The 17,301-nt window shown below is 28.7% G+C and overlaps 2 protein-coding genes and 1 long non-coding RNA gene across 6 annotated transcripts in view; 2 read left to right on the top strand and 1 right to left on the bottom strand.

Annotated features, from left to right (window-relative positions):
- Positions 1-2,283: 2,283 nt before the first annotated feature.
- On the top strand, positions 2,284-6,891 carry LOC123272628. The gene is made up of 5 exons (XM_044739546.1): positions 2,284-2,503; positions 3,451-3,990; positions 5,986-6,119; positions 6,258-6,631; positions 6,701-6,891. The coding sequence occupies exons 1-5, from the start codon at positions 2,400-2,402 to the stop codon at positions 6,872-6,874; spliced, it is 1,326 nt and encodes a 441-aa protein (XP_044595481.1). The 5' UTR covers positions 2,284-2,399; the 3' UTR covers positions 6,875-6,891.
- A 308-nt stretch (positions 6,892-7,199) lies between these two features.
- On the top strand, positions 7,200-16,939 carry LOC123272364. Its single transcript, XR_006511065.1, has 3 exons — positions 7,200-7,548; positions 14,619-14,624; positions 16,927-16,939. It is a non-coding gene; the product is annotated as an uncharacterized LOC123272364 (long non-coding RNA).
- Positions 11,774-17,301, bottom strand: part of LOC123272362 (homeotic protein spalt-major) — a 78,196-nt gene continuing 72,668 nt past the window's right edge. For 3 of the 4 annotated variants that reach the window (XM_044739070.1, XM_044739069.1, XM_044739071.1), the window contains 3 exons: positions 16,262-16,410; positions 15,752-15,925; positions 11,774-13,648 (listed from right to left, as the gene is read on the bottom strand). In XM_044739070.1, the coding sequence (XP_044595005.1) occupies positions 13,241-13,648; positions 15,752-15,925; positions 16,262-16,410 (731 nt within the window). In that variant the 3' untranslated portion in view covers positions 11,774-13,240. The remainder of the gene's footprint in view (positions 13,649-15,751; positions 15,926-16,261; positions 16,411-17,301) is intronic. The other variant, XM_044739072.1, reaches the window with a different exon arrangement.

Below are 17,301 nucleotides of genomic sequence, written 5' to 3'. Positions count from 1 at the left end.
AATTATATTACTGCTATTAAAGTTCTGATAAAATTACGTGGATCTAATGCAAAAAGACGAATTATCTCGATAAATAATGAGTATTTAAAATTTTCCGCTTATAGTATTTGAACAACATAGCTTATTTAAATTTGACTTATTTAAAGTTAAATATTTTTTTTAAATTGATAATTACCGAACAAACTACATTATACTCTGAAAATTAATTCAAAATATTTTTTACACATACTACCTACCTTTGAGGACGCAGGTACATCCATGCTGTAGTAAAGATTGTCAAAGCCAAAATTGCAATCAAAAAGATCACTACAGTAATTTTGAATATTTTCGAAGCGTTCATTTTGTATCACGAGCGCGTACGCTTTGTTAATTAGTTTTCCAAAAAAAAAAGTTGATATTTTTATAATTCTTTATTAAATAGATTCTTTTCCTTCCAAGTTTCAAGTATGATGTTCACTTCAAGAAGTCTTAAATTGTACTTGTGTTAAATATTCGAAGCAATTATTCTTCTAATTATGGATATCAATATCAATTATTCGATCTCATAAACCTTCGACCTTCAATACCATATCTTTATATTATTCAAAGAATAATTAAAATCACATTTTAATGTTTTATGAGATTAAGGCTAATGAATATTTGATATTATTAAACATAGTTAAAAAAATATATGATGTAGAAGGACGTCAGTAGCTTTTTATGTAATTAATTATAATTATGAGTCATAAATTATAAAAAATTTTGTAATGCGCATTAACTATTAAATTAGGATCAAGATTCACGTAATAATTTAATGATAATCAAATCGCGTGACGAATGCAAAAAGGGCGCATAGCTACAGGTTAGTAGGGATCCATGCTAAAAGGGCGCATTAAAAAATTTTTTTTTGTCATTCTTCTTGAAATCACTCGAAACACAAAGATCTGTAAAAAAAAAATTCGAGTATACTAAAGCTAAAAGGGCGTAACTCAAGACATGCGCCCTTTTAACTTTTAGAAAAGTAGTGCCTAAAGCTAAAAGGGCACATAAAAAAAATTTAAGTTCTTATAAAAAATTTTGATAAAAATACATTTTAATAGTATTTGAGACCGTAAATTAGTATTGATAGACCGTAAAAATTACTAAATGAGAAGTATAGTCCACCGCTACTATTTTATTTAGTAAAAATTACAATAGTAAATTAGTAAAAACTCCTTCAATTTTATTTCCGTGTATACATAACTGATACACGTTTTTGTGAAGTTGTTATGTGAACGTTTAGTTATTATACACAAAATTATTTTAAAACAACGACGGAAAATTTTTTACTTCATATAAAAAGCAATAATTTCTGGAATTTTTATTTTTCATAGCTGGAAACGCAAAACGTTGAATTTCTAAAGCAAGTAATTAAAAAATAAATTTTTTTTATGTACTCATTTTTGGCTTTTCGAATTTTTTACTTAAAGCTAAAAGAACGCACATAAAAAAAAATTTTCTTGTTGTTTTAGTAAATTTTTCCAATTTACCATAATCTTAAAATAAAAAAAAATTACTTTCTCTTTTGATTTATTACAGATTATAGATTTTACAATCTATCTACTACGGCGGTAGACTCAAACTTCTTTTCTTGAATCTTTTAGAATGTAACCATCTCTTCAGATATTCTGCTTTCCTGATATAATAATCAATTTATCTGATCATTGAATGATTTTTAAAGATGCTTGATGGCATCAATAAAATTTTGAAGCCTCTAATTTGAAGTTGTACATAAAAAAAAACCAACATATTAGCGATGAAATGTTTGTAATTTTTCAGAATTTTAATCATGGTTAGACAAGTGATGACTTTTGGACTAGGAACGCATGATACTAAAAGAACTATTTCAAATAGAAAAGGCTTCTTTTTATTGGGTCCCATACGTGGGCCCATGTAGGTCCAGGTATACGGATAAATCTATTATATACATATTTATATTCTGTACATCCCACAATTCCCTTGGACTAGTTTCCTATGATTCAGTTCTTGACATTGAAAAATATTTTTAAAAAATTCGAAGAAAGATGAAATCTGGTCAATTAATTATTAACCGAAGGCCAAAAAAAAAATGAACCATATTTCTACAATGTCAAATTATTTTTTTTTATTATCTAACGTAATTAGTATAACAATATAATAATGATATTACTATTAAGATATACCCGACAAGGCCAAATTAACAGAATTCTAATCTCATAAAATTATTAATTATTACTATCATGTACGTCATTAAAAATATAAGGTCAGTGTGATTTCTAACACAGATCGTTTCTTTATTCAGACAAAATAACAGTTTAATATTTAAAGATCAATCTACGGACAGTTCCTTACACGGAAGGTTTAGAAGTAACAAAACAAAAACAATATTATAGTCAGGAAAAATGAGGTGGAAATATGCATATTATTTTTTGATCGTTACTTTTCTTGTAATGATATTTGTTTCATTAATTTCTATTAGTGTATCTATGTATCTCAATGAACTAAGGTAATGACAATTTATTATTATAATTTTTTCGCTACAAAGTTGTGAATTTAAATAATTTTTTAAGGATTATTAAAAATCAATATCATTTTTGTTATATATTAAATGTCCCATTTTAAAACACAATAACTGCAAAATTTTTAAATCAATTTTTTTTTTATCAATGGCACATTTTTTAATAGGAGAACCTGGGGCACGACGGCCCCCCTCAAAAATGAGGACCCAGTTAATCGAATTTTTAAACTAATAAAAAAGGTCCGGTCTTGAAATATCAATTTGTTCGGGAGTAATCGTTGGTACATCCTAAATGGGGTGACATCCGGACGTCCACGTAAAATTTCTTTCAAAACGTTTTTTTTTTTCCAAAATAGCAACATGAATTGATTTTAGAAAGTAAAAGATGGTTTAATTTAAGTGTTTTTCCGGTGTACATCTACTTATATCATTGTATAAGTGTAATATGATTGGGATAGAGGCATTTAAAGATCACAAAATTGTTTGACCTTGACTAGTCGAGTATAAAGCACAACCTCACGCGCTTCGCGCTATAAGGCGTGCAAAAAAAATTTTTTTTACATGATTTTTTGGGGAGGGGGCCGTCGTGCCCCAGGAAAAAAAATTTTTTTTCGATTTTTAGCAAAATGTCGATTGATTCGTTCGAAATAGATGGAAAATAAATGAATTTGACGGTTAAAAGCCACAAAATAAAAAAATTCGCTTAAAGGGGCCGTCGTGCCCCAGGCTCCTCTACATTAATTTAACAATATAATGTTTTTTTTCTTACTAATGTATTCGTTAACTTAATATGTCTTCTAAGCTAAGTTTACTTTATTTAGAAAATTTAAGCGCTTTATAATACTTTATTGTAATGAAATTATCTATAAAAATGTGAAGCGGTTTTTTAGAAATTTTTCATTTATTTATACATAAATAATTCTTTATTGTTTCAGACATCAACCTGTGACAATATATTCCGTGGACTTGGCATCAAATATATCAGCCAGCGATACAGATGAAAATTACAACTGTTCAATATCAGTCAGCGATCAAAGTATCGATAACAATACACAGAAGCCTGTTGGTGATGGTCTTACTGACGATAATGATAAAATTATATTGAGAGCCGATATTCATTCCGCATCAACGCCGATCAATAAAACCGGCAGAATTGATAATCTTATTACACCAGAAACTAGTCAGAATATAAATAAAACGAATAAAGAAACTAGTCAGAGTACAAATAAAACGAATAAAGATGTTGTAACTGACCGTAAGGATGATAGCGTTGATCAAAACAAAAAAAATGTAACAGAACAATCGACTCCGACACCAGATAAGTCAATTCAATGGCTCGATATTGAAAATCCCGACTGGATTTTACCTATTTTCTACAAAAACAAATCAGATACTCCATCAATATGGAAATATGATTGCATGGGGATATTGATTCATCCAAAAGCAGTTCTTACCGTTCGTTTTACTGTAAATAAGTAAGTAATTGCACGCTGATTTTTTTTTTCATTGAATCTTAAATTAATCAGGAAGAGTTCATTGATTTATATTAACTCAAATTCAACTCTAAAAATTAGTAAAACTCCACTACGATATAATTAACTTTCACTGATTCAATTTTAGACAATACACAGAAAAAAAAGTCATCTTGACTCAAGAAAATCATTTTCTTCAAAATTTACTTCTTGTTTCAAGTTATTCTGCTATCTTAGTTGAAAAAATTTATTCTTGAACTAATAATATCATATACTTATCCCAAGTAAATCTTTCTCTTGGTTTGAGAAAGTAGCGCCAACGTTGGCGACGTGATTTTTTGGAACTAAACCGAAATTTTTTTAATGAAGAATTAAATTAAAAAAAATAACCTTATGCATGATTTTTATTTTTTGTGTTCATTTAATTAGACATTTTTGATTAATTTTTAACGTGCTGATTTCCCATTATATTACTGCTTTACAGTTAAGTGTGTAGTGACAAAAATATATGTATATACAAATATTTGCTTGACTCATACAAAGTACACGGTTAGAAATTTGTTGCGTTAATAACTCAATAACTATAAGTGATATCGACAATCAGAAAAAAGATCCTTAAAGAGGAGGAAATTTCTGTAAAAAAGTCTCGACTCCCGGAACTCTAAAACCAAGAGAATGATTTACTTGGATTAAGAGGTTTTTTTCTTCACTTAAGTTGGTAAGCCTGTTGGAACTAGAAAATATTTGCTTAGACCAAGATTGACCAATACAAGAAAAAAATTTACTTAACTCATGAATATATTTTATCTTCAGTTGAATATACTTGGATCAAGTAAATATTACTTGACTCAAGATGACTTTTTTTTCTGTGTAGTGTTACGTACCATAATATTATCGTTGTGCAACTCACTTTTTTTAGCCTATGAAATCCATTTAATCCCCTTATCTATACTAGACTAAAAAAAAAAAAAATACTTTCATTAAGAAAATTTTTTTGATACAAGAATTCATGTTCTTGAAAATTTCCAAAAATATATATTCTTAGCTCAAGAACTTGTTAAATTGATTGAAATAATTTTTACTTAATTTAAATAAAGTTATTCACTTGTTTATCTATTATCCAAAGATAAATATTGATGCTCTTCTCTTCAGAAATTAATAATTATTAATTATAATTATAATAATTATAATTCATAATAATAGAATATTTGATCGTCATCGAATTTCTTGAACCAAGAAATTGTTAATTGAGTTAAAGTATTTTTTTTTCTCACACGGAAAAAAAAGTGGCTTTAAAATCTCATCAGGTGATACAAAAATTGTATCACCTGTGAAGTCAACAGAGGTGATGCTAAATTTACGCCACCGGGTGATACAATTTTTGTATCTAATGTATTTTAAACGGGACTAACTTGACGGTAATATTCGTACCCTCAAACCTTGAAATGAATTTTTCAAGACAATATTCTTTTAGCATTGAACATACAAAGTCATCGGTCATGTTATTTTCACGTTTTTTTTTATAACAAATTCTTAATAAATAAAAAAATACATACGACACAAAACATCAACAACAAATATAACCTATACGATATTCAGGCACATGCGTGTAGCGCACTCTAATTTACTTCACTGTGATGTGGAATCTACATCACGGTGATACAATATTTGTATCACCTCAAAACAAAACTAATGCCACTCGTACAATCGTATTTTTACATCATTAGTGATGCAATTTTTAAATCATCTTTTTTCCGTGCAGGGTAATATTATAAAGAGAAAAGATTTGTTTGTTTGTTTGTTTGTTTGCATTGGATAGACTCCCAAACTACTGAACCGATTTGAAAAATTCCTTTACTGTTGGTAAGCTACACTATTCCCGGGTGACATAGACTATATCATAATATAATTAATTTTGAAATTTTTGTTAAATACCCGTGCGAAGCCGGGGTAAACTGCTAGTCTAATATAATTTTTAATACATCTTGTACTTTACAGATCGAAAGAGGTAGTTCATGCTGTTGGAATATTTAACCGAACGAAGGGTCGTAATGAAATTGATGTGAACTACGATCAATTGTATGACCCACTAAAGTTTATAAGTGCTCAACCTTACAAATTAATAGAGTTTTGTAAGTTTTTTATTTCATTTGAATTTTATTTTATACGTCCAAAATTTAATTTAAATAAAAAAAAAAAAAAACAAAATTTATAGCAATAATTAATTATATTAATTTCTGATAATCATTCTGTTTGAATTTTATCTTCAGCGTACACATTGAATAACAAAAGAAAGAATGAAACAAAATATGAGTCAGGTTTGCTTATGATGATAATGAAAGAAGCAATAAATTCCATCAAACCTGTGGATGTTTCTCAGACGTCATTAATGCCATTGCAGGACATGTTCGATGAGAAGATCGAGAAAGAGTGCGTTCACGTGACATTCGCGATGAATTCTGACACCCATCATTTTGAAGAATTAAAAATTTCTGAGAAACTGATGAATCGTTCAGCAATGGTTGAAAGCTACATAGCAACATACAAAGACAAATGTGTTAAGCAATGTGAACTTATGTCGGTTGATCACATCGCAGAATCGAACGTCTTTGGTACTGTCGAAAGTTTGAAGTTTGATGATAAAGTAAGTTTATTTTGATAAGATTTGACGTTTTTAATGTGTACGTATTTTAAAATGAAAATTATATTGCAGAGCAAAAAATTCAAGCTGCTTGGGAGTCCACTGGTTTGCAGGCTTGTCAGTGATGGGCCTAATAGTTATTCGTTCGCGGGAATACTGATAAATTCGTTTTATACTGGAATGTATAAATATATAAATGTACATCATGAGCTTGAGTGGATTCAACAAAAACTAAACAAATTGTAGTGTAGATATTTATTTATAGAGGGTACATTTTTATTGTTATTATTATTTACTTATTAATTATTTTAAATATTTTTGTTAAATTGTAAAAAACGAAAAAAATTTATTGAAGAATTTTAATTATTTTCTTGAAAAATTTGACGATTAAGTCATACTAATTAATTTAATCTGGAATCTTTGCTGTAGGCTGTATAGAAGTGATTGAGCTTAATTATAATTAATTTTAGACTCATACCATAATACATACGACCAACGCCGGTGTAGCGAGTTTGATTTTCTATTTTATCAAGCAAGGCAATTTATTGTCAAATATATCAACAGAAACTCTTGCCCTGATAGCCAGCGCTTTCTCAGTAAGTGTTGACTTCCAGCAGTTACGGTTAATTTATACATCAAGTTGGCGGTAATTCTTCACTCAACAATAGTTGTAAGCAAATTGACGGAAATCTACGGCCGTAACTTGAATACAAGTTTACAATTAAACTTGTAGTTAAATTTCCTTTCAACTTTACTACAATTTGACAGAAATACTTGTACAGCAAGTTTTGACGTCTATTTGCAGAGTAAGTTATAGGTAACTAATAGGTAATCGCTCGCTTTGCCAACTCTTTCCGTCAAGTTTGCTTCAAATTGCGGACGTAGATTGACAGTAAGTTATAGGTAAGGTGACTATCAGGGTGCTTTGTTGACTCTACGTTACCCAGTCAGCACTAACTACATCAAGATGACGTAAACCTACGGCCGGAATAAGACGTAAAGTTTATGGCATCAGTTGCGCTTGTAGCTATTTTTCATTAAGTTCACATCAACTAGCCGTTAACTGTCTGTGCAACTTTCCAGCAGTAGGTTTAGGCTAACTTGATACGTAAGTTGAAGTCATATTGCGTACAATAGTTGTAAATTCCAAAGTTATAACGCGAAGTTTACGTAAATTCACCCTGATACTCAGTGCCCTGATAGCCAGAGTTTCAGACCAACCAAGTTAGTGTCAGATAGTTGCCACCAACTTAGCGACAACTTGCGGTCAACTTCCGAATTTGTAATTGTTGGCGTCAAGTTGTCTACAAGTTTCTGAGAAAAAGAAGACCAATCTACTGCTGCAATATGTCGCCAAATTTCTTGAGAAACTTATCGTCGACTTGGTGTGAAAAAATTTCAGAAGCAATTTTTGCCGACAACTTGGTGAACAAGTTGACTCCAACCGAATTCATTTCCAAGACTTGCCGCCAACTTGATGACAAATTGCGGCAGTAGATAGACAAAAAGTTACGACCAACTTGGCTATCAGGGTGCTTTCTTAGAAAGCAGTTGACTTCCAGTAGTTATGGTTAACTAAACATCAACTTTATGGTAATTCTTCAATGTATGACAATTGTAAACAAATTGATAAAAATCGACAGTTGCAATTTGAATGCAAGTGAACAATCAAACTTGTAGTTGAATTTTAGTTAACTTTACTACAATTTGACTGAAATAAAGTAATTTATAAGCAACTTAACTAAAACCGTTTGATGTGCCAACTCTTTCCGTCAAGTTTGCGTCAAATTGTGGCTGTAGATCGATAGCAAGTTTCAGTTAAGGTGGCTATCAGCGATACACTTGAAACTAACTTGACGTCAATTTGATGCACTAAATAAACTATTATATAAATTTTTGAAGGAGAAAGTTAAGTTATCAGTAGTTGTTATTTTATTCGAGTATGGACAAGCAGCAGACATCGTTCAGCGATCGATAAGGTAGAATGTCTTAAGCTGTCAACTTTATACTCCCACATATGGATACATAATTCTCTTCTCTTTTTCGTTGATCATTCTGTAACAAGTCTACCACGCAAAGCTTTTAAGTATGATCAATTTTTCTTTTCGAAGTATAATTTTAATTGTAAAATTCGTGTAATAAAAAATATAAATTATATCTAGATAAAATTCTAGCCGAATTCTGGAAAATATTATGATTACCAAAATTGTCTTGAACAAAAAAAAATTTTCATAAAAAAACAATTTTTGATAAAAAAAAAATTTTTTTTCCTATAATAAAATTGAAATGAAATGTAGGTGGCATCAATTTATTCGTGATGTGATTAATCGAATATATCATAAGCATAAAAATTTATGCTAACTCTATATTCAGGCGCGCGCATATTAATTTCTAGTTCAAAAAAAATAAATTTTTGATGAAAAAAGTAATTTATATTAGAGAAAAAAAATTTTTTTTTACTCAAAAAATTTTGTATTTCCACAAATACAATTTTACTTATAATAGATCAATGCTCATTAGATCAAGAGTATTAATTTTAGAATTAGATAAATTTTGGAAATATAAATTGTAAATAATAATTGAAATTGTAAAAACATAAATGAAAATAAAAAACCCATGTTCATTAATAATCATGATTTATTAATTATTGTAGTGATATAGATTTATAATAATGATCCGTAATATTACTAACTACGGTGATATATTTATAACTAATAATGACGTTTATACATTGATTATACAATATTTACAATAACATAATCATAAGCAACACTTTTCATTCACAATTTATTACTTTTAATCACGTATGATTTTATTCACAGGTTAAATCAGACACAAGCAATCATCACATGGTTTTTTATTTTTTTAAATCTTCAAGTGTTCAGACAAAAACTCCTCGTGCGTCACAACTTATTTCAACCAACAAAAGATGTAATTTAACAAAAAGTTATTAAACTTTAAATAACAATAATAATAATAAAATAATTATCGCACGCATTGTACTTCACACTTTAATCCAAAATGTTTGACAGCCGTTATTTTACTCTCATTAAATGTATATTTACAGTTCTATTGTATCATCATATACTTCTTAATAATAATCATAGCGATAATTATTTCCATCAGTGTGATAAGAAATGACAGTGTTACAATATTTATAATGCTCCATTTCTTGATTTTTTTTTTCTTAAAATTTTTCACTTTTTTTATCGTCTTCTTACATAACTAACGCTTTGGATTTTTTTCTGTCTTTATTCGCTATGCAGAGAAAAATCTGTATGATTGAAAAATCATAATTGAATAGTAAATCAATTTAACAAATATTTCTATTAAACTAATGAAAATTTTCCTGAAATTGAACGATAAAGTATAAATAAAATCAATTGCCACTTTAATAAAATTGCTTCATTAATTACATTTACATATTATATATATATTGATTCTCATTCACAGCAATATTTGCTAATGCATTGTCGAATATTTAATTATACTTTAGTTTTTTTTTGTTACTTAGTCTACAAAATATTTGAAGAATAAAATTAACGTTACATTTTCTTGTTATTAAAATTTTTTTTCCCTTTCATTATTGAGGACACATTTTTTAACATTTGTTTTAGATTCTAATTAATTGGACTTAATTTTTTTACTGGAATAAATCACCAATGTATAAATATATCTCGATATTAATTAATTTATTTATCTTTTAATTTAAATATAAAAGTGTATCGATATGATTGCACGTCGCCAATTGACGTGATTTCCTGTTTATAATATTTATTATTATTATTTCTGTATAACCTATATTTTATTTTTTCTTTTTGTTTAAATGACATTGTAATATGAAGATTTTTATTTTTAATTATTGACGCAACAGCTGACGAAATCCGGAAGAAAAAGTTTTATAATTATTATTAGTAAGTAATAAAAAATCATATCAATTATTTTATTTTATCTTCATTATTATTTAGTGTCTTTAAAAATATTGTTACCTTAAAAAATAATTATTTTTGATTGTATGTCTCATTAGTTTTTATAAATAATTGCGCAACTTCCTTGTGCATTTATGAAAAAAAATTACTGGCATTTAAAATGCATATTGTGATAATTAAGTGTCTTGGAGAAATGCACAGAAAATAAAATATGTATCAGACAAAAATTCTGGAAAAAAAATCTGTATCTGATAATATATGATAGATAGTCACATATAAACATGTGTGAAAAAAATGCTAATTTTTTTGTCGAGTTACATTTTTATATGTTCATATATTATGATAAAAAATATTATCATGATCGCTGATCTCATCTATAATCATGGCCATTGATCACATATATGATCATGCTCACAGATCACATGTATAATCATGATCATTGATCATATATATGATCATGATCACTGATCACATATGTGATCGCTTATTACAGATCACGAATATGATCACTGATCACATATGTGATCGCTTATTACAGATCACGAATATGATCACTGATCACATATGTGATCGCTTATTACAGATCACGGATATGATCACTGATCACATATCATGATCATAATCATTGATTATATGTATTATCATGGTCACTGATCACATATATGATCATGATCATTGATCATATATATGATTATGACCACTGATCACATATCTGATCATGGTGACTGATCACATATATGATCATGGTGACTGATCACATATATGATCATGGTGACTGATCACATATATGATCATGATGACTGATCACGTATATGATCATGATCACTGATTTCATATGTAATCATGATCATTGATCATATATATGATCATGGTGACTGATCACATATATAATCATGGTGACTAATCATGTATATGATCATTGATCACATATATGATCATTGATCACATGTATGATCATGGATTACATATATGATCGTGATCACTGATCACATATGTAATCGTTTATTACAGATCACAGACATGATCATTGATCGCATACATGATCATGGTCACTGATCGCATATATGATCATGATGACTGATTACGTATATGATCATTGATCACTAATCATAGATATGATCACAAATGGAATCATTAATCACATATATGATCATACATAAAAAGTAATGCCATTTTATACCTATAAACAATGTTTATGAAATTATATTCGTTCATATTTGGTCATATATGATCATATATAACACCTACTAACATATATGTTCCTATATGATCATTTATGACCACATAAAACTGAATGATAAATGATCTGATTGTATATTTTGACTGTGTATTTTCAAAAAAATCCCTGAAATAAAAAAAAAAAGGAAAAAAAATAAAACGAAAAAATAATATTTTTTTTCAGTTTAATTTTTTGTTAATATTTAACAAAGATAAAATCATAATAATTTTGTCTGTACATAGATGCAATTATTGATTGCACTGCACTACAGTGTTGATGGATACATTAACCCAGCATAATATGTATCAATTAATATTACATATGTATATAATAATTAATCAATAATCAATTAATTAATTAATCAATTAATATTTCATTATAATAATTATAATAGTGATAATACTATGGTACAGAAATATAAGTACATTGGTTTAGAGATTGCAGGCTGCTCCTCTTATATCACAGCGAGGGGCATCGCCGGGCCGGCCTCAACTTACAAGAACTTGCCTGTCTTTTCATATCATAAATATACCATAAATATATATATACATATTAAAACGCGTTTTATCACTCGACACATTCACGCCATTTGTTTATCATTTATTATAATAATAATAGTGACAATAATAATAATTAATAATAATAATATTTAATTACTTCTCCATACATTACACATTACAATTACTATTAAATTCGGTATCACTCAATCAACGCGTTCGACATGTATACATACATACGTATATTTGTTTTTTATACATTTATATTTATTTATTATTTATATTATATATTTATTTATACATTTATAGTAACATTTCAAGTAAATGTTACTTTATAAATTATCCTTAATTTTTTTATCAATCTAATACAATACATTTGACCCATTAATGACGCATTGGACGGTCAAAAGCGTCAAGTGCAATCGTATCTACAGCGCCACGTGTCTTGCGGCTCAAGTCCTTTTTTTTTTCTTTTCGTAAGTATAATAAATAAAATCATTTAATTAACCTAAGCTCAGTCTAGGCGCTGTAGCTTTATAATTTCATCTTGTCTCTTTTTTTTCGGAATTTAATCAATTAAATGTCGCAAGAGCTTTTTTTTTTGTTTGAATAAATTATTAAAAGAAAAGCTTGACGATTTATCTCACAATGTTTAGACTAGTGTTGTAGGAAGGAGCATGTCCTTAAAAATTTTTTAATTCAAACATATACATACACACACACACACACACATACACGCATACTCACTCGCACAATACTTTGAGTGTATAAGGAAAATGCAGTTTAAAAGTTATTTTTTTTAGGAATTAATTTGGGAAGTTTCTGTTTTTAAGGAAATGCACGACGACAAACAAAAAACCGGAAAAAGTAACTATAAAATAATAATAGTAATAATAATGATAATAATAATAATAATAATAATGACCATATTGATGATAATGATTTAATGAAAATATGTGAATAAATTTCACGCGGCCAGTCCTTCGCCTCTGGGCGCAGATGCTGGCATTCGGGCGGCAGGTGGCGTTGAGTCGTTTTCGGATCTCGAGGACGGACCCTCGCGGTCGAAGTGATGCTGAAGAGTCTCCCCACTCCAGGCGGGTACACTGGCGGAATTCTGGTTCCCGGTGTTGGAAGACGGCGTACCTGGGGAGTGAGACGGCGAGGGTGTTTGGAAGAGCATTGACCCCGAAGGTATCACGGGTTTTCCGTCCCCCATTGGTCCGTTACTGGGCGCCATTGGCGGTTTTTCCATCGGGAATCCACCAGGAGCGCCACCGTACATTGTTCCGAACAGACCTGCGTATTTGCTGGCATTTACTGGATGCGTTCCTGGTAGGCCGTTGTTACTTTGTATCACTGATATCTCGTTCAACTGGAAAATATTTAAAAGGTTAGGTTCTAAAAAATACACAGAAAAAAAAATTTAGTTTGATTTGAACAGAAAAATTCTTAAACTAAGAAATTTTTTTTGGTTTAAGTAAATTTTACTGATTTAAGAATTTTTCATCTTGATTCAAGACAACGAAACTCTTCAAAATTATTTTCTTGGTTCAAGAATTTTTCTCTTAATTCGAGTTAATTTTTCTTTTCAGTCCAGACGCTATCCCGCATGAAAATACTATATATCGTTAAAAATATATTATACAATATATTGCATATATTGATGAATATATGGCGGCAAAATTGTCTATATTGAAAAGTATAACTTTATTCTATATATGGAACCATGTATTTTAAATAATATATTCATTAATATATGGTGATCCATATATTGTTTAGTATATATCATCTGCTATATTACCAAATACATAAAAACCATATATAATATATCATGTACAATATATGAAGAATATATGTGACACCATATATTTATCGATACATTATTTTAAGTATAAAGTATCATTATATAAAAAGTTATACCGATACACGTATGGATCGTGCATACATGAAGCAAATATATTGATGAATATATGGTTTATACATGAAAATGATATATTTATTTACAATATATTTTTTTATATCATTGTGGCAAAATTATAGATATGATTTTATATATCGTTCCATATATCACATTATAATATCAATATATTTAATCATATATTTTGAAACATATAAACCTTTTCCAAGCGGGTAACTATGCAGCAGAAAGTTATGGATTCTCTTTGATATGAATTATGAAATGGTTTACTCTTTAGTTTTTTAATTTACTAGACATAACACGCTCGCCTTCATTCATTCAAAAATCCCGCCACTATCTCAGTCGACCAATCAACAACCGAATAAAATTGTCACGGAAGTGACGTAAAACGATACGACATCCGGTCATCAACTTTTTAGAAGAGGATAATGTTTAGATCTACACGAAGACGAATAGAATCATTTATCTGTACTACAGCTGTGTAATAAATAAAATATATATTTTATATTCAGTCGTAATTTGTGATTGTTTGAGTTTTTTTTTAAGAGATTAAATAAATTTTAATAAATCATCCCGTTTATCAGAATTACATTCGAAATATAATCTAAATGATCGGATTTATACTGACTTGATCGGCTGCCCAATTATAAAACACAATCACCACAAAATTTTTATACCTGATTTTTTTTTAGCATTGCTGCATTTCTTATAACTTTTAGATCTTAATTTTCAGTATTTTCTCTTAAAAATATTAATATTTATTTTCTATTCATAAATTAATTTTTTTATCAATTTGGCGAGCAAACTTCTTTTGACTAAGAAAAGTTTATAAAAATCTTAAAATTGTCAGTTATTGTACTTTGAAATTGGGCAGCCGTGATGACAAATTGAATGTAATGGTAATGATTGCATACTATAATTGAGATGAAATAAAAAATATATTTGTACAATAAACAAATATTGCCATTGTCAATTTTTTTGTTTCATTTCTAATTACTTTTTCAAAGAATTCAAGGAAATTATTTTTTTATTTTATGTCTGGTTCTGGTATAGTATTTTTTAAAGATTTTCATCAGAATATCTAAGACATATAATTTATTTATCTTGCATTGACTTTCATATTAAAATGACATTGCGGCTCATTATTGCAGAGCCTTAATAACGCCAGCAATAACTGACAAAACATTAGCAATAAAAAAAAAAATAATTTTTCCTACAAAAGTTATTCATATTTTTCTTTAATGAAAAAAATAAAATAATTAACATTACTATCTAATTGTTTAAGCAAATATTGTCAGCAATAATATTTACTGTCAGTAATTACGCGAAGAGTTGATAAACTGACTGCTATTCTGCAAATAATAGACATCATTAGCTATTACTGTGAATAATTGCGATGAATAATTTAAAAATTACTATACCATACAGCTTATAGCAATCATTAAATTTCCTATGAATCATTACCATTATCATATACGGATTTGCGATCTATAATTACTACCGGTAATTTATATTATAATTTATTATTTACAATAAACAAATAAATAAAGAACATACTTTTTGCTGAACACCATTAAGGAAGGGCGCGGGTAGATATGGATAAAAGAGGTCCGGTCGTCGCTGAAGAAACTCCGAGTCCTTGGGTGTGATGGGCAGCGGAGGCAGATCCAGTGACATTCTGCGACCTCGACGTGAAGCTCCGTTCGTCCACATATGTGTCCCCATGTGAACCTAATTGACATAACAATACAATGCAATACAATCGGCAATAAGAACAACATCAGCAACAACAACAATAGTAATACAATTTAAAATATACATGATAAAATAGATAATAGATATTAAATTAAATATAATACATAGAAAATTAGTACGTAGTAACGCGAGCGTTAGTGCACAAGCAACAGTGGTCACTCTGATTCTGATTAGTTGTAAAGAGAACACTGACTTAGCATTAAATGTTGATACATATAAACTAAAATCTAAAATATGACACCGTAAATTTTATAATAAAAGGAGTCAAAGATATAAAATTATTAAATTAAATGTATTAGTGTGTGTGTGTACCTTAAGATTGCCCTTGGTGGTGAAGGCCTTCTGGCAGACGGTGCATCGGAAGGGCTTGTCACCAGTATGCGTTCTCATATGGATTTGCAGCGCCGAGGATGACGAGAAATTCTTATTGCAAACCTGGCACAAGTGCTTGCTGGACATGCCTGTAAATACACCCACACACTCACACATGTGTTTTTTTCCACTAATTCAGTTCTACTCTATATAGCTCTAGCTATAAGGTACCCGCGGATAATAAGACCTGTCGGTTAATAAGAGATATTTGTAATGGAAATAAAATTATCCATCAATTTTTATTTAAGGATATTTTATTAAAAAATGGTAATTTGTACCATAATCTAAAAAAAATAAATGTGGGAGTGTACTTACGTAAATAATTTAATTATACTCAACCCTTGGGAATATTTTTTGGCTTTATATGTCGTGATATGCCTCTATCAGGTCTTATATGGTCATATATAATTTTTAATCAAAGTTAGTTTTGAAAATTTCCAACAGATGGCGCATGATCGCTGAATTATCTCGTTTGTAGAGAATTAAGTTTTAAAATATATCTCTCTTATTCTTTTAAGGAACTTTTCTTACAATTTTCGGTTTAATTAGATAGTGAACCAGATTTTGGTTAATACCACAGAAAAAAAAAATGTTCTTGAATCAAGTATATAATTTTGAAGGAAATTTTACTTGATTCAAGAATTTTTCTCTCGAATCAAGTTAATTTTTTTTTTCAGTGTAGGACAAGTAAATTCAACTGCCCCATTTCAAAACACAGTAACTGACAATTTTAAGATTTTTTAAAATTTTATTTATTAAAAATAAGTTTGCGCGCCTAATTAATAAAAAATTTGATTTATGAATAGAAAATACTTAAATATAAATATTTTTAAGAAAAAATACTTGAAATTAAAGTCTAAAAGTTATAAGAAATACAGCAATACTAATAAAAATCAGGTATAAAAATTTTGCAGTTACTGTGTTTTAAAATTAGGCAGCTGAATTGACGTATAAATTTTATTATTGATCTTAAATAATTA

This window comes from Cotesia glomerata, linkage group LG10, assembly GCF_020080835.1.
Source record: "Cotesia glomerata isolate CgM1 linkage group LG10, MPM_Cglom_v2.3, whole genome shotgun sequence".
Lineage (NCBI taxonomy): Eukaryota > Metazoa > Arthropoda > Insecta > Hymenoptera > Braconidae > Cotesia > Cotesia glomerata.
This window is presented reverse-complemented; position numbering and strand designations above follow the sequence as displayed.

Coding starts and splice junctions, on each gene's coding strand:
- LOC123272628 (XM_044739546.1), top strand. CDS start 2,400: ATGAGGTGGAAATATGCATATTATTTTTTGATCGTTACTTTTCTTGTA. Junction 3,991..5,985: donor GTTCGTTTTACTGTAAATAA/GTAAGTAATTGC, acceptor TGTACTTTACAG/ATCGAAAGAGGTAGTTCATG. Junction 6,632..6,700: donor GTTTGAAGTTTGATGATAAA/GTAAGTTTATTT, acceptor ATTATATTGCAG/AGCAAAAAATTCAAGCTGCT.